Raw genomic sequence first — 25672 nt, 5'->3', positions numbered from 1 at the left:
ATAGGTGTCGTGCGAGGCACCACAATATTAACAAATTCGACGCTGCTCCTACTAAGACCATAGTGTCACCTAATAATAAGAAATCAAACACATATCCTAAATCCACTGAGTCCCCTGAGTCCCCTGAGTCCCCTGAGTCCACTGAGTCCACTGAGTCCACTGAGTCCACTGAGTCCACTGAGTCCCCTGAGTCCACTGAGTCCCCTGAATCCACTAAATCCGCTGAGTCATCTAAAACAGAAACCAATAAAATATTCGAAATAAACGTCGATCCTACAAAAAAATTACTTCCTTACGTCATAATCGATTCACCCATATCGGAAATCCCACTTTCTTTACTCATTGATTCAGGTTCAGCAATCTGTTTATTAAAATACTCTTGCTTCCAAAATTTCCCCAAACTTATAGAAGAACAAATAACTTTAAAGGGTATCGAACCAGAAGTGAACACTACAAAGACAATGGGTCATTTCACATTAAAAATGAAACTAAATAGTTCATCCCATGACTCAATAAATCACAAATTCCACGTCATAGACAAGATTCATCTGCCTTATGACGGCATCATCGGATCAGATATGCTGAATCATTTCGGCTGCATGATTGACTATACTAAAAATCAACTTAAATTAAATAAAACATATTTACCACTCCGTTTTAATGAACCAACTTATACTATACCTGCTAGATCAGAAATGATAATCGAATGTTCCGTTTCAAACCCTGAAGTTAAACAAGGTCTTGTATTAGATCAAACTCAATTAAAGGATATCCTAATCGCAAATTGCCTAGTTAAAGTAAAAGAAAACAAACGAATAAACTTAACTGTAGTAAATATCTCTGAGTCTCCTAAAACTCTAACTTCAAACCTCAACATAACTTTGATTCCACTAGAACCTTCTGTCTTACATTCAAAAGAAACTTCAGAACAATACTCAATAAATACCGTTCAAACCCAAAATACCTTCCAACGAACTAAAGAAGTCCTAAATCAACTTCGAGTATCACACCTAAATTTTGAAGAATCTAATTCTCTTTACCAAATATGCTCTGACTATTCAGACATCTTCCACTTACCTGGTGAACCATTGACATCAACTAACGTACTACGTCATAACATAAAAACCACAACCAATGATCCTATCCATGTAAAATCATACAGATTTCCCGAATGTCACAAACATGAAGTTCAAACTCAAATAGAGAAAATGCTTAAAGATGACATTATACAACCATCAATGTCTCCATGGTCTGCTCCTATTTGGGTAGTCCCGAAGAAACTTGATGCCTCCGGCCAGCGTAAATGGAGAGTTGTTATCGATTACAGGAAACTAAATGACATCACTATAGGTGACTCTTATCCTATCCCCAACATAAATGAAATTCTAGATCAACTCGGAAAATCAAAATATTTCTCCACGTTGGATCTTGCTTCTGGATTTCATCAGATCCAAATGTCTGCCGAAGATGCTCCTAAAACCGCTTTCAGTATTCCACAAGGGCATTTTGAATTTAAAAGAATGCCATTCGGACTCAAGAACGCACCATCAACGTTCCAGAGATTAATGAACTCTGTCCTCTCAGGTCTGCAAGGCACTCGCTGCTTTGTGTATCTTGATGACATTGTAATATACTCGTATGACCTTGACTCTCATATGAATAACCTCGAAAGTGTATTTAAACGTCTACGAGAATTCAATCTTAAGCTTCAACCCGATAAGTGCGAATTCCTTCGAAAGGAAGTCTCGTACCTTGGCCACCTGATCACTGATGAAGGAGTCAAACCTGACCCAGCTAAGATCCGAGCCGTATCTGAATTTCCAGTTCCTAAATGCCCGAAAGATGTAAAATCTTTCCTAGGGCTTATGTCTTACTACCGAAAGTTTATTCCAGAATTTTCAAAAACAGCTAAATCATTAACTTCCCTATTAAAGAAAGATACCACCTTCACTTGGAACAACGAACAACAACTCGCTTTTGAAACACTCAAAAATCGTCTAATTTCTCCTCCTCTCCTCATATATCCCGATTTTACTAAACCATTTACCCTCACCTGTGATGCCTCTAACTACGCAATTAGTGCTATCCTCTCGCAAGGAGATCCAAATAGAGATAAGCCAATCGCTTACGCATCCCGGACCCTAAACAAAAGTGAAATAAATTACAATGTTACAGAAAAAGAATTATTAGCAATTATGTATGGGTGCAAAACTTTTAGACCTTACCTATATGGTCAAAAATTCAAAATCATAACCGATCATAATCCACTTAAGTGGCTTTTTAACCACAAAGACCCCTCAAGCAAGATGCAAAGATGGAGATTGAAATTAGAAGAGTATGACTACGAAATAACCCATAAAAAAGGCAAATTAAATTCAGCTGCAGACGCACTATCCAGATACCCCGTCAACCCTGTCAGAAGCTTAAATAATATAAACTCTGACCCAATTCCCGTCTTACCTATTTCTGACCCTCTGATCTCTTCTCAACCTGTACCCGAACAAAATCCACATCACTCTAACACATCTAATAGTGAATCTCCTCTTGAAACACTTCCTCTAGACGGCTTACTTACGTCAAGTCCTTTTAACCCTGATGATTACAACTTACCTTCACTAGAACCCCTTCAAGATATCGATCTCCTACCAAACAGTCCGTTCAATCCTGAAAATGAAATAGATGACCGCAATCTTAATAACAATGATAACATAAATCCTCCGACTAACAGTACTCCCAACCCTATGATTGATGATGAAAACCTACCAAGAAATCCATCAATTAACCTTCCGAGTCCCGAACCAAATTGTGAATCCTATACAGACTTTCTGAAAACTTTATCAAATAATAACCATACTTACAATACTAAAATTTGCGAACATGCAAATTCATTACTATCAACCGATTCAAAAATCATAGTCATTCCAACATCCATCGACCTCGATGAAACTAATCCATACATTGAAGAAATCCTGAATAACCAAGAAAATATCTCTGAATTCCTTAATGAAGAAAGAACCTTACATTCATTCCTTAACCTGAATGTTAAAGATAAATCTTATTATTTTTTATTCACAAAAGTATATCATTTCGACACTCCTCAGTACCCTCAACTATTTAAATCCTTACAAAATCTCCGAAATCATTTACTTATAGAAAAGGACATTCCAGTGAATATTGCTATATCAGACTTTAATGATCCATTCTTTAAACCAACTTATTCTAAAATATATAACATTCTTGCTTTTTTATTCCACAACACAGATATTACAATTAAAATCTACAAAAACTCAGTAGTTTTTCCAGCCCCTAGCGAGATTTCAAAAATCCTTAAAGAAAATCATGACCTTCCCATCGCTGGTCATGTAGGCACATCACGAATGTATAATCGTATTAAAGAAAAATATCATTGGAAAAATATGAAATCAGACATTGAAAATTATGTGAAAAAGTGCATACAGTGTCAAACGAATAAGGCGCTAAGACAAATAAACAGGCAACCGATGCAGATAACCTCTAGTTCAACAGCCCCATTTCAACGCATCGCCTTAGACATCGTCGGACCATTACCAGAAACTGGTCAAGTTAAGCTTAAATATATATTAACATTGCAAGACGACCTAACAAAATACTCTACTGCCTACCCTATTAGTAATGCCTCAGCCGAAGAATGCTGCGAATGTCTCATACATTTTATATCTCTTTTCGGAATACCAAAAATAATATTAACAGACCAAGGTACAAACTTCACCGCCGACCTTTTTAAGAAAACTTGTGAATTCCTCAAAATCAAACAATTATGGTCTTCGCCCTACCATCCTCAAACACAAGGAGCCTTGGAAAGGAGCCATTCTACACTAAAAGAATATTTAAAATCATACGTTAACGAAAATCAAACCAACTGGCACAAATATGTTTACACCTATGTCCTAGCCTACAACACTAATGTACATACTACTACAAAATTCACACCCTACGAATTACTCTTCGGCCATAAACCCTATCTACCCGATTCTATTTACGATCCTAGTCCTAGTGGTACCTATCATGAATATGTTAAAATGCTAAATCATCGCCTCAAATTAACACGCGATAAAGCTTTAGAAAATATTCAGAAATCAAAAGAAAACTCCAAAACCTATTATGACCGAAGGTCTCGCCCTTCCACGTATAAAATCGGTGATATGGTATATCTAAAAAACCACTTACGTCTACGGAAAGCATTATCACCCTTATGGAAAGGACCATACAAAGTGGTAAAAATACATGGAAACCACACACTTTCCCTTCTCATAAATCGACGACACGTAAGACATCATTATGATGAAATTAAACATGCAGAAGTTGAAACCTAATAAGTATGATTGTGTAATTAATATGATTAATTATTTTATTAGTTTTATTTCCTCTCTAGTATAACTTAACTCAGTAGCCTTTAAGTTAAAAACATTTATCGTAAAACATAAATAATAATAAATACATTCTCTTACAGCCTGTCGGCACCATGTCAAGGCCTATCACGCACTCGAGAAATTACCAATATCGAACAAATTACGAAAAGCCCTGGCATTTACTTTAATCCCTCGGGATCTGTTAGGATAATTAGTGATTATTTACATGTATTAGTACCAATGGACATAGACTACATTAAACCCCATATAGATAACATTCAGACGGTTTTGCATTCAGCCAGATACTTCTGTACTAAAAACAATGTGGTTGACGACCTAGAGTGCGAGAATATGTTCATGCCCCTTTTATCTATGTTCAATGATATCTCAAGGGACTACCACGCCATTTCTCATCTTATCCAAAGTAAATCAAAGAGGTCTGCGTGGATTTCCGGCATCGGCACTATTCTTAAACATATAATAGGCACCATGGATGAGAATGATGCTATAAGGTATAATAAAGCCATTCAAATACTTAAAGATAATAATAGAAAAACTCTAGATTTGATAAAAGAAAATATCCTTATCTCCAAGTCGGCAATTATAACACTCAACGAATCCATAATTGAAATCAACACTAATGAACATAAATTAAACAAAATGATTGAAAACCTATCTTCCAGTATTAAAAACCTAACAAAGGCAAGTAATGCCTTGTTGTTTAAATCTACAATACATGACATGATAAATGTTATTCAATCAAATATGTTAAACTTGTCCTATAAACTAGAAGACATCATAAACTCAATTTTGTTTTCAAAAACCAATACGCTACATCCATCAGTCATAACACCCAAAGATTTGTATTATGACCTTGTTAACAATGTTAAATATCTACCTAGATATTCGGAATTAGCTGTAAGTTTAGAATTAGAAAACATATATGTACTTATAAATCTCTCGGAAATTATTACATGTATTTTAGAAAATAAGCTTATATTTAGTCTTAAAATTCCTCTAGTACTCATTGATACTTATACTTTGTATAAGACAGTACCTATACCAGTACCCCATAATGTAACATCCAAATCTTTTGCACTAATACTACCTACATGTTCTTATGTGGCCTTAAATCAGAGAAAATCGAAGTATCTTAAACTCGATAATCTTTCTAAATGTAAATCTATTAATAAGGAAACTCATATTTGTAAACAATTAGATGAAATAGATATACAAGACTACCCCATCTGTGAAACAGAAATAATGACAAAAGTCTTGAAATCACTTCCGAAACAGTGTAAAACTAAATTTTTATACGGCCATGCCAACATATGGCAATCCTTAAATAATAATAGATGGGTCTTCACACTATCTGAACCCACTAAACTCAACATTGAGTGCACAGACGAAACTACCGAATATATAGTTTCAGGAACAGGCATATTATCCCTGAAACCAAACTGCACTGGATTCTGCAAAAACATAAAATTAATAAGTAAAAGTTATCCTGAATATAAATTCAGTCACATACACTCAGAATTCAATTTAGTAAACGATACATGTTGTAACCCAGCAGTGTTTGAAAATTATAATTATACCGAATCTATTACAGGACTGCATAACTTAGAATCGAATAATTTAGACCAAATAATCAACAAAGCTGATAACATGCTACAAACCTTAAAACATTTAAAATCTCAGAACGAATCTATTTCGATAAGCACTCCCCATTCCATTGTCACATACTTATTTGTAATACTATTTGTTATTTTTATATGTTATTATTTTTGTCATAGAAAGTGCGTGGCTTTTGTGCGTAAATCTAAACCAAACGAAAACACGACGCAAATAAACACACCCCCACAAGAAAATATTCAACTAAATACCCAACCGCGAATAAGAATCCATTAAACTTTATATTAAAATAATCATCGAAAACTTCGGAAAGCCGTAAGTTTTCGCTTAAAGGGGGAGCTGTTATAATATTAACTAGTATATTAATTAATTTACCTAAGACCGAAAAGTGCCTCTAGCAGCACTTTCCGGCCTAACATATACTAGAGCCCCGTTGGCTCGATGTCAGTCACTCTGCGTCGTTACTATGAGCCACACTCTTTCTAAGTAGAATTTTGTATCTTCAAAGTGAATAAAATCTTTTTTAAAAAGAGTTTTTCAAAGTCCCGTATAACAGAGCGCATTCCATTACGCTAACCCGACCTTACGAATTCAGCGCATGAACGCCATTACTTCGGTTAAGGACGAGTCACGCTTTCTTTGTTACCACACTGGCCACTGCATTAGGGACCAGTTACATAATAGTTTACCAGCGTAATAAATAATAATAATAATAATATAGCATCCATTATGGATTTGGTTCGGATAGCATTTGCTGATTTCCGAACTTGGAATGATATTAATGATACAATAGACTTAACTTTGTATACCTAAGTGGCCGACATTCTAAACCCGTAGAATACGGATAACGGATACAGAACTATCCGTTACTTTAACAATTCCTGAAATTTGATCAGCATCGATGGAAGGTGTAATTAACTCACGTGGATCATTATGGGACAAAGCAGTCATAATATGTTATATTTTAACTGTTTTGTTTCTTTATTTTAAAATTTAGTTTTAGTTTATTACAGATTTAGGCTATAAAAAATTAATTGGGGCCTTCGTTTTCATTTTTGAAGATTGTTATCATGTAATCACGTTCCGTTTTCTATTGCATCTGGTTTCTAGTTACCACGAAATGGGGAACACACAACTCAGGCGAGCAGACAGACGCTCTTCGAAACGTCATGGCATTCGAACAAAGCGCCTAATAAAAAGTTTTACATTGCCAGTGTACTTTATTGCTATTAATTAAATTCGGGCACTTTAAGTATCTATAATAATCTTTAACATAGTTATGAGTTAAAAAGTTATACAAACTAATAAGTCTGTCCTTAATTTTTAATTAAGAAACTGAGACTGCCCAGGTATCTAGGCAATAAAAAAATATTATACACAATAATAGAAAACGTAAGAAATTTAGAACCTTTTTACCTACGATATCAGATCAGGAATATGGAAATTCGCAGGAAAACCGTAATAACTGACATAGCCGAAGGAATTGTGAGATTGAAGTGGGCAGAGCATTGCTCGTAGAACAGATGGCCACTATGGCTGAAACGCTTTCGAGTGGCGACTGTGTAAAGATGTAGCTTGGGTGGAGCTCCCACAAGGCAGACCAGCTACCTGTTAAATATAGCGGGAATCCGCCGAATGCAGACAGTGTAGGACCGGTCGTTGTGTCGAGGCTTTGGGGGGGCCTTTGTTCAACAGTGGACATCTGTGGATATTGTCGTTTATTTAACTTTCTATACATAGCCTGGTTTTACTACTCATTCAGTTTCGAATAGGTAGCTTACTCATTATTGAATTTTTACCAGGCATATGTCTTCAAATCCAATTTCGTCTTATTGCAGCCAATTTAATTTATTTTTAAATTATTTCATTTTCATTCATAAAATAATTTTCATTACACTTTTTTAACAACTAACAGAGATTCGACATATACTAAAGTAGGGACCCGCCCTTGCTTCAGAAACTGTAATTGATTATTGATTTCTCCACTATTTAATGGATGTTATTATACATATAAACCTTCCTCTTCAATCTCTATCTATTAAAAAAAGCGCATCAAAATCCGTTGCGTAGTTTTAAAGATTTAAGTATACATAGGGATATAGGGACAGAGAAAGCGACTTTGTTTTATACTATGTAGTGATGAGGTTTACTCGCAGATGCTAAATTCCCGTTGCCTAGTCAAAAAACGAAACGAAAAAAAATTAAAATGTCAGATTGTCCTACTTGCCAGTTGTCAAATTTTGTAAAAATAATGCTTCATGCTTGTTTTCTCCACACAAAACTAAGTTTTTAGTTAATTTCCAATTATAAAATACATTAATTGAAGGTACAGAAGCTCATGGACAGTTCAATATTTAAATAGGTATATTTAAATCAAACATAACAAAGCCGCTTGGTGGCCATTCTGTGATATTACGGCAAAGGTACATAAAATATATATTTTTTGTAAATTTAAAACCATATGTAAAAATCTAAAAAATATAACTTGAAAGGTATGAAAACTTACGTACTTGAAAGACAAAAAAAATAAAAAAGTCACTATTCATTAAAATTTCATATAAATATCATTTTGATTTGTGTTTTCAGAAACATTAAACATTATCAGTGATGTCGATGCCACACAGCAGTTCGAGTACCAGTTCAGGCACGAAACGTAAAGAAATATACAAGTAAGTAACGTTACAACACAATATGAACTATAAATAACAGATTGGAAATAATTGACAGTATAAAATACAGAGTTGACCCAATTTTGAGATTGCTAATTATAATTAGGTATAGCGTGTTATTTATTTCTGTACCCATTCCTATGTTTCGAAACATTTGTAATACAATCAAGCAGGCATTATGGGACTTACTAATTTAATGCTTTAGATGTTTTGAAATATACAGATAATCCTTTCACAATTCCCGAAAAGAACTAAAGTGATGTTAACAAATTGCAAAAACAGCCTTATCTTGATAATTACGTACGAAATTTGAGTTGTTCATACAGTTAGGTTAAATTCTCATAAACGAAGTTGTGATAAAAAAAAAACACTATAAGCTAGACAGCTGCATTTCTATGTCACACATCTTTTACAGATACCAAGCGCCATGGCCATTATACTCAATGAATTGGTCTGTCAGACCTGACAAGAGATTCAGGTTAGCCCTGGGCAGTTTTGTTGAGGAATACAACAATAAAGTAAGCTTTTACAGAGCAGTTATTATATTAATTTAGTAATTTACAAAACATACCAACAGGATTAAGTAAATACAGTATAAAGGCCCAGATAATGAATCATGCAAAGCTAATGCAATTTTAGGGAAGTCAATTTGTCAAAAATTTCCCACTCATTGAATTATAAAAGATAGAGGTGTGTGCCTTATAATCTATAAATGCATAATATTACCAAAGAAAATACACAATAAATTACATATTTTTGTTGTTGTTCATTTTTCAGTAGTTGACAGAATTGGTAGGAGCACTTAGTTTGTGGAGGCTGTTCTTATAGACCAAGTAGACAAATACAGCAAGAAAAAAAAAATTCTAAGTAATTATTGGTGCATAATATTACTTACTTAATTCCACCATTAAATTAGTAAAAACTCAACTACATACTACTAATTAGTTAATTGTTTAGCATAATATACAAACATATAGTAAGTAAACCAGGAGTTCCCAAGATATATAACCCACTTAGACACACAATAACTTGACCGCAAAGGTTTTAATTGGTGAGTATGTTGTATGAATAGGAAAAGAACTAGGGATAGGGTTTTTTAAATAATTTGGGTATGGGGTTTTGAGGTATCAGTTCATTTTAAAAAGGGGTCTGCCAAAAATTGTTTTATATTACCTAATATAAATGAATTTATTAGTTTTCACTACATTGAAGGATTTTTAGTGAAAACTAATATATTAATGGTTTCATTTAACACACATACTGTATTGTAGCATTCCTTGTGCATGACATAAGCTTAATAAAACTCTTAAATCCTAGGTACAAATAATTTCCCTTGATGAAGACACAAGTGAGTTCACTGCAAAAAGTACCTTTGATCACCCGTACCCGACCACCAAGATTATGTGGATACCTGATAGCAAGGGGGTGTATCCAGACTTGTTGGCAACTAGCGGTAAGACTTCGGTAGCAGTTTGTTAGCACTAAGATTACCATATTTAATATGGAGATAATGAGGCTTGAATTTACTTTTACACTGCTACATAGACAAAAACATATACTCCCAAAAATAATGCTTACAATATCATCTCTCTCTAGAGAAACAGTATTCATGATAGTCTTTGAGCTCCATAAACCACTGAATTGTACTTAACTGAGCCTGTCTATCTCCTTTGTCGTCATATCACTCTTGTCAGAGCGGTTGTGGTCGTCATTCAGCATCATTGCTGAGGGCAGATGTTATGCGCCTCACAAGCAATCGCTACTCCTCCCGGTTTGTGGTGAGCCTGGTACACTCATGCAAACAATAATAATCAATCTACATAAATAAAAATAAGTGATACCCTATGAGTACAATATGAATGATTGTGATGTTAATAGAGGCAACTTTCGTTGACATAAACAGTTTTGATAAATAATCAAATTCAAGTAAAACTATTCAATAAAATTTCACAATGGTGCCTTATGTTGCAGGTGATTATCTACGCATATGGCGTGCCGGAGAGCCGTACACATTATTCGAATGTGTCCTAAATAATAATAAGAATTCTGACTTCTGTGCTCCTCTTACATCCTTTGATTGGAACGAAGTGGATCCTAACCTCATTGGCACCAGTAGTATTGACACGACCTGCACCATCTGGGGCTTGGAGACTGGACAGGTCTTGGGCAGGGTCAATGAAGTGTCTGGGCACGTGAAGACTCAGTTGATCGCTCATGATAAGGTTTGTGATTTTTATTTAATAGAAGATCTTGTTAATTCATTTGTGTCCAAAATTTATGTTAATGATTATCTGAAGATTATTGGTGTCTTCAAAAAATTTTCGTTCTGCGAATCTAGTATAACCCCTCGAGGTTACAAGAATATGTTGAAAAAAAAATTTTTTCAAATCAATGTATTCAAATATGTTTAAATCACTTATTACAATTTTGACATGATACATATTTATCAAACTAAAGAATTGCAGGATTGAAATGGGCATGTTACATACGTGCCCGATTTCATAATGATCACATAACATTTTAAGTTTTAATGTAATCATAAGCATGTAGTGTGAAGTATATTCAAGGATGCTCACAACAGATACTAATAGAATTTTATTCTATTGGAGATTCCATTAAAAATCTATTAGCATACACAAAACTGGTGGTAGGACCTCTTGTGAGTCCGCACGGGTAGGTACCACCACCCTGTCTATTTCTGCCGTGAAGCAATAATGCGTTTCGGTTTGAAGGGTGGGACAGCCGTTGTAACTATACTGAGACCTTAGAACTCATATCTCTAGGTGGGTGGCGTTATTTACGTTGTAGATGTCTATGAACTCCGGTAACCTCTTAACACCAGGTGGGCCGTGAGCTGGTCCACCCATCTAAGCATTAAATAAATAATAATAAACAAAGCCGAACGTATACGCCCCTATCTGGTTTTATACACCTTGACATAATACAAGATGCACTCTGCGTGTACATCTTGCTAGACACTGTAAAGTGATGGTTACTTGAACAATAATTTGTCCTTGTCTAACTCGCCTTAGAGAAAGGTGGCTGAACAAAACTTTATATACATGTGGGGGTATACGAAAAAAAGGTTCGACGGTCCGAATGTGGTCGTTCGGAACCTGCATATAGGCAAGCTTATTAAGCTATAGCAAGCTTGAAAATGTCGTAAGCGAGATTCGGGCATCAGTCAAATATCTTGTGTCGTGTGATGGCTACCCGCCACATGCAACTTCTCGCGTACGGCAGCCCTAATGCCGGTGTTTGTGCGCAGGAAGTGTACGACATAGCGTTCAGTAGGGCCGGCGGGGGGCGAGATATGTTCGCTTCCGTGGGCGCCGACGGATCCGTCCGGATGTTCGACCTCAGGCATCTAGAACATTCCACCATCATTTATGAGGTAAGTACAGGAGGCAGTAAGCAGCGTCTTTCGGCGCTCGTGCATGGGCGCATACTATCATTATTTGGACATGTCTCCCGGCGAGTAAATGACTCCATAAAGCGCCTTATCGTTCAGGGCAAAGTAGAAGACACCAGACCGCGTGGAAAGTTGCACATGCGATAAACTGACCAGGTCAAGTCAGCTATTGGCGGCTGTTTGCCTGAGTGTACCAGGCTCACCACAAACCGGGAAGAGTGGCGATTCCTCGTGAGGCGCATAACATCTGCCCACAGCAATAATGCTGAATAACGACCACGATCGCTCTAACAAGAGTGATACGACAAAGATAAAGATTCAAGAGGCCTGCGGCACGAATGACTAACACAATGAAGGAATGCCGCGTTAAGTCCGAGTTAGTTGACCATGTACTGTGGTAGTAAGACGTCTTGTGAATGTGCACGGATAGGTACCACCACCCTACCTATTCTTGTTGTACTGTGAAAAGTGAGGCCTTAGAACTCATGTCTCAAGGTGGGTGGTGGTATTAACTTTGTACACATCTATGGATTCCGGTTACCCCTTTAGCACTACGAGGGCCGTAAACAGCAAAGTAGAATCGGCAAAATTGCGGAATTTTCACTGTAGGTAGTAAGATCGATATCACAGATCTGCAGTATCGGGCTGCAAAACAGTCGTCTGTGAGGACCCGTGCAGTTTGCCTGTGAGCGCCACGAACTGGTCTGATCGTGTTTATGTTGAGAAGCTGCTGTCAACATAACAAGTCTTATGGCAGACTGTAATGTAACACGCAGGACCCTCAGCACACCCCGCTGCTCCGCCTGGCCTGGAACAAGCAGGACCCGAACTACCTGGCCACCATCGCCATGGACGCGTGCGAGGTGATCATACTGGACGTGCGCGTGCCCTGCACCCCGGTGGCCAGGCTCAACAACCACAGGGCGTGCGTCAACGGCATCGCCTGGGCGCCGCACAGGTTCGTAGGCCAGGTAGTAAAGTAGGAGCATCAAGGTTGCTAAACAAGCCCATCCGATATCTCCTCCTCTGGGACTGTGTTCCTCAGCGCATTATACGCAAAAGATAATTTGCGTAATGACTGGTGGTAGGACCTCTTGTGAGTCCGCACGGGTAAATACCACCGCCATGCCTATTTCTGCCGTGAAGCAGTAATACGTTTCGGTTTGAAGGGTGGGGCAGCTGTTGTAAGATAATGTAATACTGAGACCTTAGAACTCGTATCTCAAGGTGGGTGGCGTATTACGTTGTAGATGTCTATGGACTCCAGTAACCACTTAACAACCGGGTGGGGTGTGAGCTCGTCCACGCACCTAAGCAATAAAAAAAACAATGTTCTTGTCGTCAAGTTCTTAGAACTCTTCAAACTAGACTGTGCAGCCGAAAACACCAACTTTTGTTCTAATTCAGTCCGTAAGGTATGCTCCTTGTATTGTGAACGGACCACAATAATATAAATAATAGTTTAAAAAAAACAAAAGAAACGCTTTTATAGAAAATCCAACTAAAAAATAGAAAACAAATTTTAATAAATTTGTTTTTGTTGTGTTTGTAAATGTGTTTTTTAAAATAAAATCATTTTTTTTACACTATTTTTAATTCAAATTTATTACAATTTATTTTATATTTTTTAGTTGGATTTTCTATAAAAACGTGTTTTTTTTTATAACTTTTTTTTAAACTATTTTTATTTTTCATTTTTTAGTTGAATTTAAAAAATTAAATTTTTTTTTTTAATATTAAAATGTCATCGATCCTTAATAAGTATGCCAAATTTCGAGTTAAACCGACGTTTTGAAGGGGGTCAAAATCACGTTCAAAGATTCCGATACAAACTAACATACATACGTCTCATAAAGCTTATTAATAAATAATAATTACAAAATTTTAACCCTCAGACACAGCCCACTGAGTTACTCGCCGGATCTTCTCAGTGGGTCGCGTTTCCGATCCGGTGGTAGATTCTGCGAAGCACGGCTCTTGCTAGGGTTCGTGTTAGCAACGTCGTCAGGTTTGAGCCCCGTGAGCTCACCTACTAGTTAAAGTTACGCTGAAATAGCCTCTCAAAGCTCTCAGCATAGGTAGAAAAAAAACAATTAGAATAGTATGAATTCTTTTGTGTTATTTCGGTTCGTTTTAAAGTGAAATTTTTAATTCAGTTCTTGTCACATCTGCACCGCCGGAGACGACCACCAGGCCCTCATCTGGGACATACAGCAGATGCCGCGCGCCATAGAGGACCCGATCCTCGCCTACACCGCCGCCGAGGGAGAGGTCAACCAGATCCAGTGGGGCGCCACACAACCCGACTGGATCGCCATCTGCTACAACCGGCACGCCGAGATACTGCGCGTCTGAATATATCCTGATTGTACAATCCGGTGTGCAGTCGTGTGGACTGTAACCCCTGAAGCCGGCGTGTAGTTTGACGGTAGACGACAGTCGGTTAAACAATATACATATAGTCCTTAGAATCGGACGGTCGCAACAGATGATCCTTCGAGCTTGATTGTTGGAACGGGTATTTTAGTTGCAACATTTCAATTATTTTATAACTAAGAATTCTAGAAATAGTTCCTGTTTTTATTCAACTTTAATTAATTGTGCTCCTTGTGCGTTTTAAGGTTGAGAGAAATTTAGCAATTAAACAAAAATTAAAGGAATTTAAATAACACACTGAATACAAAACCTTGAATACAAAAAAATTATTGGTGAACGTTGACAAACTTGTATGATTTAAATTGAATGAATGATATTATAATAATTTCAAAATTTCCACAAACATTTCTCGAACAGAGTCCCCCTAACTCGAAGGTGCATTCTTTACACTAATCTATTATTTATAAATGGTAATAAAAGTAAACGTGTCGTGCTCGCGGCTGACAATATCTTGTCAATCGCCAAGATAATGTTGAGCTTGACTCCGATACTTAGGTATACACATTGCACTAGACCCCGCACACAACTTCATTACATACAGATGACTTTTTGGCGGGAACGCGAGGAGTGAAATTGTGTGATTTGTTTTGTTTTGTCTTTTTAGTGTTTCTTCAGATTTAAAATGTGTAATAACTGCGGTTTGTTAACCGTTAAATATTTGTGAAAGTGCACAAATATAGGAAAATGAAGAAATTCAAATTTATTCAGATTGCAGTACGAGCGAGATGATCGTTATACAATACAACTGATACAACTGATACTTCGACTTCGTGGTTTAGGACGGGTGACGCTAATCACGACGTGATGTCTATGGGCTTTTATTGCCTTTGTAGGCAGACGAGCATACGGCCCACCTGATGGTAAGTCCTTACCGTCACTCATTGACGTCAGCAATGCCAGGGGCAGAGCCAAGCCGCTGCCTACCGTTAAGTACTCTCCACAAGCCTCGTTTGAAGAAGGACATGTAGCGCTCGGGAAATACCGTGGAGGGGAGCCCAATCCATAGTCGGATGGTACGTGGCAAAAATAATGTCTGGAAAAGCGCACTGTGGGTGACCGCAGTGGCTCCAGGTAGTATGGATGAACTCTACTCCGGTGGCGGGCGGGCGATGGTAAAAAAGAGATGTTGGTATCATCTCAAACAATTTCTCAGAGCACTCCCCATGGAATATAAGGTACATACTCTGATAACTACGCCGTGGGTGGCGCTGAGACGTGGGTCCGTCACTCCTACGCAATAAAAAACGTTTTTTTTACTTACAAAGGCTGCTACAGCACAGTGACTTATTTGGCATGATAATAAAAAAAAAGACTGAAATTAACTGTTTGTATTTTTCCTGTATTCCAATATTATAAAATTAAGGAATTTTGGAGTAAAATTTTTCAAACAAAAAATATTAGTTTATTGTTTGTGGTCTTAGTGGGATTTGGTTAAAAATGTAATCGAAAAAATATCGCATTTCTTTCAAATTCGAAAATTGTAAAGCTAACGATTACATTAGTAAACTCATTACAAGTAACTCGTAACAAACAAGATCTGCATTTAATACAAAATTCATCTTTGTGTGTTGTGTACAAAAAATAAATCGCTAATATAAAATAATATGTACTTTACGCATCTGTTTGCTTCATTTTATTCCTTTTCATTTATCTAAGTCTGTAAAGATATTTTTCTTTGTGTGTTGTCCTCCATTATATTATATACGATCGCCGTAAAAACTATGTGTGTACTTAGTGCGAGTTTTTTAACGTTTTCAATCGCGTAAAAGTTAACTCCAATTTGTATGGAGTTGGAACAGCGCCCCTAGTGGCAAACAAAGGGAAGTTTTGTCCAACTCCATACAATTTTCATTTAACTTGACTTGTAATGACGTTTGCGACATAGCGGCAACCTTCAGCCTTCGACAGAGGGCGCGCGTGGAGCTTCAACACTTAGGTATATTTTATGCATTTACCGGTGGTCACAACAATATGATAGAAAAATTTTCGCATTTCAGACAAGCAAATTTGTTGTTAATTTCGTTATAACAATGGAGCCTTAGTCGGCATTTGATAGTAATGACGAAACCAAGCCAGTATTTGTAATTAAAATAACAAAGAACCACTAGTTTATCTGTATTCATCAAATCAATATTATAAAAATGTTGACTTGTCAACTTATTATAACTTATGACTTATTCTGTAAAATATAAGGACTAGATTAAATTATTAATTTATATAAATACATAATTACTATACAAATAGTTTTGTTTTCTGATTAGTAAATATAAATGGTAAAATAAGATAAGGCACTTTCATTTCGTTTCACACAGATTTCTACCCGAGACAGAATTCTTCATAGACTTTCAGTAATGTATGAGGTGTTCTGGGTTTAAAGTTTCTTAAAACATCCTCGAAATAAGTCATAGTAACTTCTGCACAGTCGAGATCTTTTTCTAGAGCCCTCAAAGCAGCTTCCTGACATAATGCATTCAACTCGGCTCCAGAAAATCCCTCGGTTCTTGACGCTAAAGCATGAGGGTTAACATCGTCACCAATACTCATTGTTTGAAGCTTCAGTTCCAAGATCTGTAGTCTCGTCTCTATGTCCGGTAAAGGCACGTAGATCAATCGATCTAGTCTTCCAGGTCGAAGTAGTGCTCTATCCATCCTGTCCGGTCTGTTGGTAGCAGCTAAAATAGTCACAGAATTTAGAGGTACAACACCATCTAACTCAGTGAGGAGTTGTGCCAGCACTCGTTCATGCACACCGGCCTCCCCTGCACCCCTTTCACCGCCTATGGCATCCATCTCGTCAAAAAATATCACAGACGGTGCCACTTGGCGTGCTTTAGTGAACAAATCTCGGACAGCCCGCTCAGATTCTCCCACCCATTTCGAAAACAGTTCAGGACCTTTAATAGACAAAAAATTAAGGCCACTTTCTGTTGCTAAAGCTTTAGCTATCATAGTTTTAGAGCAACCTGGAGGTCCATACATCAATACTCCGCCTGGAGGCTTCACTCCCAGCCTCTTGAAGCTTTCAGCGTGCTTCAATGGCCATTCGACAGCCTGTCGTAATTTTAACTTCAGATCTGCCATACCACCAATATCTGCCCATCTAATATTAGGTACTTCTATTAAAAGCTCCCTCATAGCGCTTGGTCTGACTATTGTCACTGCTGCAATCAAGTCCTCCTTCTCAATGTTTTTAGCTGAACGCTTTATGCATTTCATGGCAGCTTGTGTACACAGATTCACTATATCAGCAGCTACATATCCATGAGCAATATCCGATATTGTCTCAATATCTTGCGAAGACATCTGATTTGGTAAATTTTTCAGTAAGCTATACAAGATATCTTTCCTCCGCACTCTGTCTGGAACCGGTATTTCTATTTCTTTGTCTAATCTTCCAAACCTCCTTAACATAGGATCTATGGCTTCAGGCTTTCTGGTTGTAGCTAGTACAAAGACCTTGCAATTTTCATCATGTAAACTGTCTAAAAATGATACAAAGGCTGAAGTAATGCGTCTCTCTTGTTCAGTACTCCCAGATGAGCGCCTGGGACATATAGTTTCAATTTCATCAACTAATATAATGCTTGGTTGATTATTAACGGCCTTGTCAAATAAACTTTTCATTGTGTTTTCTGTTTCTCCAAAATATTTGCTAAATATTGCTGGTCCATTTATTTCTACATGGAAACATTTGAAATTCTCAATTAAGTATTTACAGATGGCAGTTTTCCCAATCCCTGAATGTCCATAAATAAGTAATCCTCTAGTTGGTTGGAAACTAGCTTTTAAACCAGCCTCATTAAAGGATATTTTAATGTATGTCTGGATTTCTTCCACAATATCATCAACTCCACCTAATGAAATTGGTTTCTTTTGTGTTTTTGGTTCAGATTCTTTACTCATACTCCAAATTGTTTCATTACTGAGAACAAACCAGTCTTTACTAGAGTTATCACTTTCATCTTTGGACTTCACAGTGATCACTTCTATCTCCAATCTTTTACCAAAATAATAATACACTAGTATAGTACCGACTGCTACATAATTTTTATAGAAATGATGTTTCAATATGTCACAGATGTCTGTTTTGATTTTGTTATTTTTTATTTTTATTATGACTTCCGTGGCTTCACTTACATTTTCTTGTAGAACTGCTACTGTAATTTTCTTATTTTCATTTTTCCATGACGCAGGAATGTCTGTCAGGTTTTTAAACATAATTAATATCGGTAATAATTGTTAAGCATAAATTGTGACTGGCATAATAATGGAATATTTCAGTAGTCAAAATACTGAAAGCAATAATATTATCAGCTATTAACGCTTTGCCATCCTCACATCTCATAAAAATGTATTGGCTTGGCATCAGCAGTGCTAATTCAGATGACTTAGTTTCTCTCCGAGACTCAACCCTGTTCACCTACTTTCATTAAATTCCGAAGATATGGTCACGACACCACTCTGATTTGACCGGCCGTTGGCCGCTATTTTGCGCCCGACACCCCTGTAGTTGCAGTGGCAGTGTAGTGGTTGGACAGCAAGGTGTTAACATAACCAGGGTAAACATGAGATGTACAAATTTTTAAGCTTTTAAATCAATATTAAACTCTCACCAGCGGCAGGAAGTATGACAGCAGCTGGGGAAGACGTTTTGGAGGGCCACATACGCTTCAACATCGCTGGTGCACCCTCGCGGGTTAGTTGTAATGCTCCTCCAATAACTGCATTTATAAGCGAACCAGCCGAAGGATGTACCATAACAGCGTCTCTAGGAATTCCATCAGCGGGGGATCCGGTCCTTTCGAGCCATGTATTTAGCTCTCCGTTATAAATAAATGGGCATTTCACTTGATCTTTTGCACAATTCAATTCCGTGTGAACATTCTTGTCGTTTGACGTTACGCTGCATCCACATTTCTCACATTCAACCCAAAGAGTTTTCTTAGCTTGTTTAGGCGGCATATTTTGGGGCTACCGTCGTTTATGAATCAACTCTGCTATGTTTAGTTACGTATGTATTGTATTTGCTTTTAAGGTTATGTTATTATTAGATTTTTTTTAACTCTTAGTGGTTTTGATTCCATTTCTTTTAAGCCAAACTTCATTGGATGACAAATGAATGTAAAGTGAAAATGAAGTTAATTAACCTGAACATTAGGCTGTTTAACCTCTCGGTAAAAACTGAAAAATAGCAATGTCCTTAGTGATAACCAATGGTGACAATTAATTAATTAATTTCAAGAATCCAAGCATTTGAGGGAGTTTTTGGCGGGAGCGCGAAGAGTGAAGATGTGTGATATTTTATTTTGTCTATTTAGTATTTCTTCAGGTTTAAATGCGTAATAACGGTGGTTTTTTTTTTTGTATCTGTGAAAGTGCACAAATGTGGGAAAATGAAACAAAGCCACTAAACGTAACTTCTCAGGGTCCTCCAAAAAGTCCACTGAAAAGGTCTCGGTAAATGACCACCATTGTACTGAAATTATATTCCATCTCATATCATCTCATTTAATGCCATGTTTCATATTAATCAACTTCATTTCATATCACTTCATATTAATATTTTTCATAAAAAATAATATAAAAGATTACGCTTTATGGTATAACATCTTTGCCTTTCCAGTTGGAAAAATAAAACTATTACTACCAAACATTTGACAAATGCTTGATTTGACACTTTTGACAGTGAGTGAATGAATCTGTATTGAGTCCAATGATTAATAAAATGGTTCAATTTACACTTTTAAACGAAAACATCATAAAATAGTGATAAATGTTCCGTATTTCACTTTACTGTATTAAAACTAAGAATAGCTGCAAGACAGCGATTATATTATAGTGTAAATAATTACGATTTCTAAGATTTAGAAAGTTAAAATGACACTCGCGGAGTTCTTTAGTTGTTCCCTGCTGGCGTTTGGGGCTCCGATCGTGATGTTCGCGATGACTGTGGCCACGGATCCAGTGCGCATCATCATTATGATAGCAGCGGCGTTTGGGTGGTTACTGTCTTTTTTGTTATCCTCGTTAGTATGGTACGCTGTGGTTCCTCTTAGATCATACTTGGTTTTTGGAATGATCTTCGCTATAATATTTCAGGTGAGGTTTTACAATTGATCTATTTATATTACGCTACATTACTTTCATTAAAAAAATACTTAAAGAAAAATAAGCGAAAATTGATAAATCATTAATGTTGCAGTTTTTTTGTAATATCCAAATAAAAAGTAAAAAGTTATCACTTCATTTATATTAACAGGAATTATTCCGGTATGGAATGTATCTCTTACTCAGAAAAACTGAGGCTGGCCTCAAAGAGATATCAGAGAACCATGAGATTGGTAGTAATAAGCTAGAGATGGCTTATGTGTCTGGCCTAGGATTTGGAACAATGAGTGGAGCATTTGCACTAGTTAATGTATTAGCTGACTCGGTGAGTAAATAAAACAAATCTTTTATGTTTTAGTAAACAATTTAAAAATAATGTACATAAATTTGCAATTATACTGTAGGACTCTAGTGTATTACACTCTAGGTTTGTGACTTAACTAATTCAAGCATTTGTTAATTTTCAAAAAAATCATAAATTTAAAATAACTCTTCAAATTACTGCTTTTCCCAAGTTCCACTTGCATTTTTTTATTTATTTACAAAGTGAAAATAACATATTTTATTCATGATCTGTATGTAACATGACTACTTTTATTATTGCAGATTGGCCCTGGCACATTAGGCCTGAGTGGTGGGACAGAATACTTTTTTGTGACAAGTTCTGCAATGACTCTTTGTATGATACTACTCAACACATTCTGGAGTATCATATTCTTTAGTGGTTTTGATGAAAAGAACTATCTAAAAATTCTCTGGGTTATCATATCACATTTCTTTGTATCATTTCTAAGTTTATTGAACAGCAGGGAGCTCTATGCAGCTTCAATCTTGCCTTCGTACATTGTTCTTATGATAACTTCATATATTGCGTTTCGCTGTGCCGGAGGATCTAGTAAAACTTTTATACAAAGTTTCTCTGCACGGTCATAGGTTATTGTTGAATTTGACCCAGTAAGTGGTGTTGAGACATCTCTAGGAGCGCCATAAGACGGAATCTGTGCTAGTATTGTGTTGTGGTGTGCCTTACGTTAATTGATAGTGTGTTAAATAAAATACAGTTTTGTAATCTGAATAGTCTAATAAATGGAAGTTGAAAAACTATTTGAATGCACAATTGACAATGCCAATTAATTATATAGGGAAAATCAACATAAATGGCAAATTTCAGTAAATAAAACTTGTGAATATATAGCTTGGCTGATTAATTAACAGTATTTTGTTTAGTTTTCTAATTATTTTAAAAATGATTCTACACAAGATTGCCCACAATGCTATAATACCACATTTTCCTTCATAATTTCTTAACTAACTAAAAACATAATAACTTGATTTTGAAACACACAAACACAAATATGCCACATTTGCAAATGTGGCTTGTGTCTTTCAAAGGCAACTCAGGGCACAGTTTTTATTTTACAGTATAGTACATTAATACATATTCATATAGTTATGTTTAAAGACCTCATCAGCTAAATAGGAAATTTAATCAGAAATAAAGTCCTATGGAATTTATGTATTATGATTTCAAATATTCACTACAGCTTGTGATGCAAAATCCACTTCATGCTAGGGTGAAGTCTCATTCCTCTAGTGCAGAAATTCACTTATGAACATTTGACACCAAAGAGACTAGCTATATTGGGCTCGAGCTACATTTGGGCTGATCATCGCTCAGCATCACTATCTGAATGTAAAACAAAACTTGCCCCGTAGTTAATATGTTAACAGAATTATATTACTTATTTTTGCTTTTATTAAAAAATTCAGTTAAAATGACTATGAATAGTTTAAACACTAAAAAGCATGCCTAAATAGAAAGCCAAACAAAAATTAATTTGATCCTGGTAATCTTAGAATGGTTAGATCAATAAATTAATTGCATTGTCAGCAGTTCTCAATGTGCAAAATTTTTAAGTTACATATTAAAATTGGTAAAAGTTTCATTGATTCCAGTAAATAGATAGACAGGTCAAGCTAACAAAAAACGTATTAAAAAGGCTGATAAATTAATATGTTTTGTAGTATTTTGATTTAATGTTGCCTACATAATAGACTGAAGTATATTTTAAATTATAAATAGTGAATGAGTCAGGTGTGATTAGGACATTTAATTTAACTAAGCCTTTTTTCCATAAATAGAAAAGAAATGCGATGAAAAGTTTTCATCTTCTATGACTAACAGGAAGAAAATGTAATCTACAGGATGCAAGAGATTCCCCACTAATGACATTCCATAAAAAAATCATACACGTTTTAATGTTCTTTTAATTTTAAGAATAATTTTATTTGAGCTGAGGATTCCTTTAATTGAATTTAATATGTTTAATGTAATATTCTAACAAAAAATATGATTTCAAAATAAAGTTCACTGCTCTAACATTGCAACATAATAAATAATGATTTTTATACAAAAATAAAATGTTTTAATAATACATCAAATGCATTTTTTTTATTGTCTTTGTAGGCAGACGAGTTTACGGCCCACCTGATGGTGAGTGGTTACTGTCGCCCATGAATGTCAGCAATCCCAGGAGCATTTTGAGCCGGAGGCCGAACCTCTTGCGAGGCCCCCGCGCCTAGAGGGCGCATGGGGTATGTGGAACTTGACGATCTACAGATGTTGGGAGCAGATCGCGGGCCTAAGGAGTTTTAGTGCACTACCGCAATAAACGACTCCACTGCACTCTTACTCTTACGTCCGGTCTCCGTCCGGGGTCAGAACCCGGTCAGAGTAGTGGGGTTTCCGCGGTCAACACTACAACCAGACTCGCGGCGCGGTTCTGGGATACCCCACTTGGCCAGAACCAGCCTACCGGGTTGGAACGCGATAAACCGCCAACCGCGTTGCTTTTCCACAGTATATTTCGCGACGACAGCGACGACGACAACGCAGAGCGCTGCCGACGACGCGTTAGAGTGATAGTAGCATGCGGTGCAGCCTCAACCCCCTCAGGTCGCCCCGTGACCATTACCGGGAGGAGATTACCTCCTCACGAGGAGCAGAGCCAACCTGCTGCCTACCGATAAATTCTGCAATAACTACTGCAATTCACGTTTTCATGTAAAATCACATAGAGTAACCGTAGTTGACATTAAATTTCGTGATTCTATATTTCAATACATCAAGGGTTAAAAATATAAATGTTGAGTAATACAAGTTGGATACAGATATTGCAGCCAGTATCCAATAGGTTTTTGGAATTTGTTTATGTTTGATATTTACTGCCTGTTTGATATTACCTGCTGCTAAAATGAAAGTCTAACAATCTCCTAAAGTGATTTCCACTATGGTTTTGGTGGTTGATCCACAATCTGCTTGATATAATGAAAACTAGATGAGCTGAAGGGAATTTAGCTCAATGTTTTAGTGTTGGTATATCCAACTGTAAACAAATGTGGAATGGTAACAGTGATGCAAAACATCAGTTTGAATTGCCTTCCTGGTATTCTTCAGCTAACTGCATGAGTAACGAATCTACTGTCCACACAGTATCTGCGATGTCTGACTCCACCTTTGGTATATATGTTTTGAGTACTTCAAGCACCCCTTCAATGCTGTCTGCAGAGCCACTGATACCTCCTCCAACTTCAGTCAAAGTGTTTACTGTTTCTGTGTTCTTCTGCGTAGGTCTAAAATAATTTCATAAAACTATTCAGAGTACAGTATATTTTATAGAGAAAAAACTATTTCAAATATTTAGTTCATAAACTTAAAACAATTTTAAGGGGTAATCTGATTTCCTCTGTGACTTATATGCAGTAAATACTTACACTGGTAGTGATGATATTTCCTTCTCCAATATATCTTGTAGATCATCTAAGTCTGGTATTGTAGGAATATCGTCAGTTGATTCAGGTGATTTGTTTGGTATCATAAATTCCCTTAAATGCAAAAAGTAAACTACAATATTATCTGAAACTATACTATTCCATTGAAAATAATTATTAGTCTCAATAATTATTAACTGTAAGTCCAAATTATAAAAAATGTTATTATAAGTGCCTAATTTAATAATGTATATATTCCCTGTTATCAACTTAAGCTCGAAAAAATATTCCTTGGTAAAAATAGGAACCGCAGATTTTGAGTAGAATTATTAAAATTAATTCTGATTATCGCTGGTAAACTAAACAAAAAATGTGGTCTGGTAATGGGTTTTAAATGTATAGCCTATTGAAGTTATTTGATTTTTCTTACTTTGCTTCTATGTGAGTCCCTTCTGCCCAAACACCAATCTTCTTAGGTTCCGGAATAGGATTTAAAAACGATTCGTTCATTATGAAATATGTACAATTCACCTTGATGTAGATGTAGATGACGCTACTGTTAAGCTTGGGTTTTATGTAAAATGTATATATGTAATAGTTAAGTAATTTTCTTGTACAAGTGCTTTAGATTCTATCAATTTGAGTTTGAGTTTACTTGTTTATTTACGCTTTCATTTTTTTTTTAAAACAGGAAAGACGAAGGTAACGCACCATACATACAGCCAAATCTTTAATTTAGGTTTTTACACAAAAGCAATTTGCTGTCAGAAGTGGATTTTTTTATTTTATTGCTTAGATGGATGGACAGGCTCACAGCCCACCTTGTGTTAAGTGGTTACTAGAGCCCGTAGACATCTACAACGTAAATGCGCCACCCACCTTGAGATATAAGTTCTAAGGCCTCAGTATAGTTACAACGGTTGCCCCACCCTTCAAGCCGAAACGCATTACTGCTTCACAGCAGAAATAGACAGGGTGGTGGTACCTATCCGCGCGGACTCACAAGAGGTCCTACCACCAGTAAAAAATAAGCAGAAAAAAGTTTTTAAAACTGACATTTGAATGCGTATAGCGAAAAATTTAATTTTAGAGAAAGAAAAGAATTTTCGGATTAGTCTCATACCTACTTTCATAGATGCTAAGTGGTTAACAGTATTGTTTCCTTATCGTTAAGTGTCCTACGTTTAAACACGAAGAAAAAATTCACAAACATTATTACTGGCAAGCCCGTAAAAAAATAGAAAAATCGCATC

General features: G+C 36.3%; 5 protein-coding genes across 5 annotated transcripts; 3 read left to right on the top strand and 2 right to left on the bottom strand.

Annotated features, from left to right (window-relative positions):
- The first annotated feature begins 1092 nt into the window (after nt 1-1092).
- On the top strand, nt 1093-6553 carry LOC134199889 (uncharacterized). Its single transcript, XM_062671597.1, has one exon. The coding sequence runs from the start codon at nt 1209-1211 to the stop codon at nt 4350-4352; it is 3144 nt and encodes a 1047-aa protein (XP_062527581.1). The 5' UTR covers nt 1093-1208; the 3' UTR covers nt 4353-6553.
- Nucleotides 6554-8215: 1662 nt separating this feature from the next.
- LOC101736941 (DDB1- and CUL4-associated factor 7) lies at nt 8216-16827 on the top strand. Its single transcript, XM_038014473.2, has 8 exons — nt 8216-8446; nt 8610-8692; nt 9108-9210; nt 10010-10145; nt 10664-10914; nt 11961-12086; nt 12881-13062; nt 14261-16827. Exons 2-8 carry the CDS (start codon nt 8631-8633, stop codon nt 14457-14459), a joined length of 1059 nt encoding a protein of 352 aa, XP_037870401.1. The 5' UTR covers nt 8216-8446; nt 8610-8630; the 3' UTR covers nt 14460-16827.
- Nucleotides 15854-19798, bottom strand: LOC101742508 (ATPase family gene 2 protein homolog A). The gene is made up of 2 exons (XM_004929349.5): nt 19154-19798; nt 15854-18739 (listed from the first exon to the last, which is right to left on the bottom strand). The coding sequence occupies exons 1-2, from the start codon at nt 19500-19502 to the stop codon at nt 16857-16859; spliced, it is 2232 nt and encodes a 743-aa protein (XP_004929406.1). The 5' UTR covers nt 19503-19798; the 3' UTR covers nt 15854-16856.
- A 381-nt stretch (nt 19799-20179) lies between these two features.
- Nucleotides 20180-23090, top strand: LOC101742356 (gamma-secretase subunit Aph-1). Its single transcript, XM_004929348.5, has 3 exons — nt 20180-20639; nt 20800-20973; nt 21255-23090. Exons 1-3 carry the CDS (start codon nt 20418-20420, stop codon nt 21579-21581), a joined length of 723 nt encoding a protein of 240 aa, XP_004929405.1. The 5' UTR covers nt 20180-20417; the 3' UTR covers nt 21582-23090.
- On the bottom strand, nt 20994-25326 carry LOC101742222 (uncharacterized). Its single transcript, XM_004929347.5, has 3 exons — nt 24850-25326; nt 24423-24533; nt 20994-24281 (listed from the first exon to the last, which is right to left on the bottom strand). The coding sequence occupies exons 1-3, from the start codon at nt 24927-24929 to the stop codon at nt 24074-24076; spliced, it is 399 nt and encodes a 132-aa protein (XP_004929404.1). The 5' UTR covers nt 24930-25326; the 3' UTR covers nt 20994-24073.
- Nucleotides 25327-25672: the final 346 nt, after the last annotated feature.

Source organism: Bombyx mori, chromosome 12 (assembly GCF_030269925.1).
Source record: "Bombyx mori chromosome 12, ASM3026992v2".
In the NCBI taxonomy this organism is placed as follows: domain Eukaryota; kingdom Metazoa; phylum Arthropoda; class Insecta; order Lepidoptera; family Bombycidae; genus Bombyx; species Bombyx mori.
This window is presented reverse-complemented; position numbering and strand designations above follow the sequence as displayed.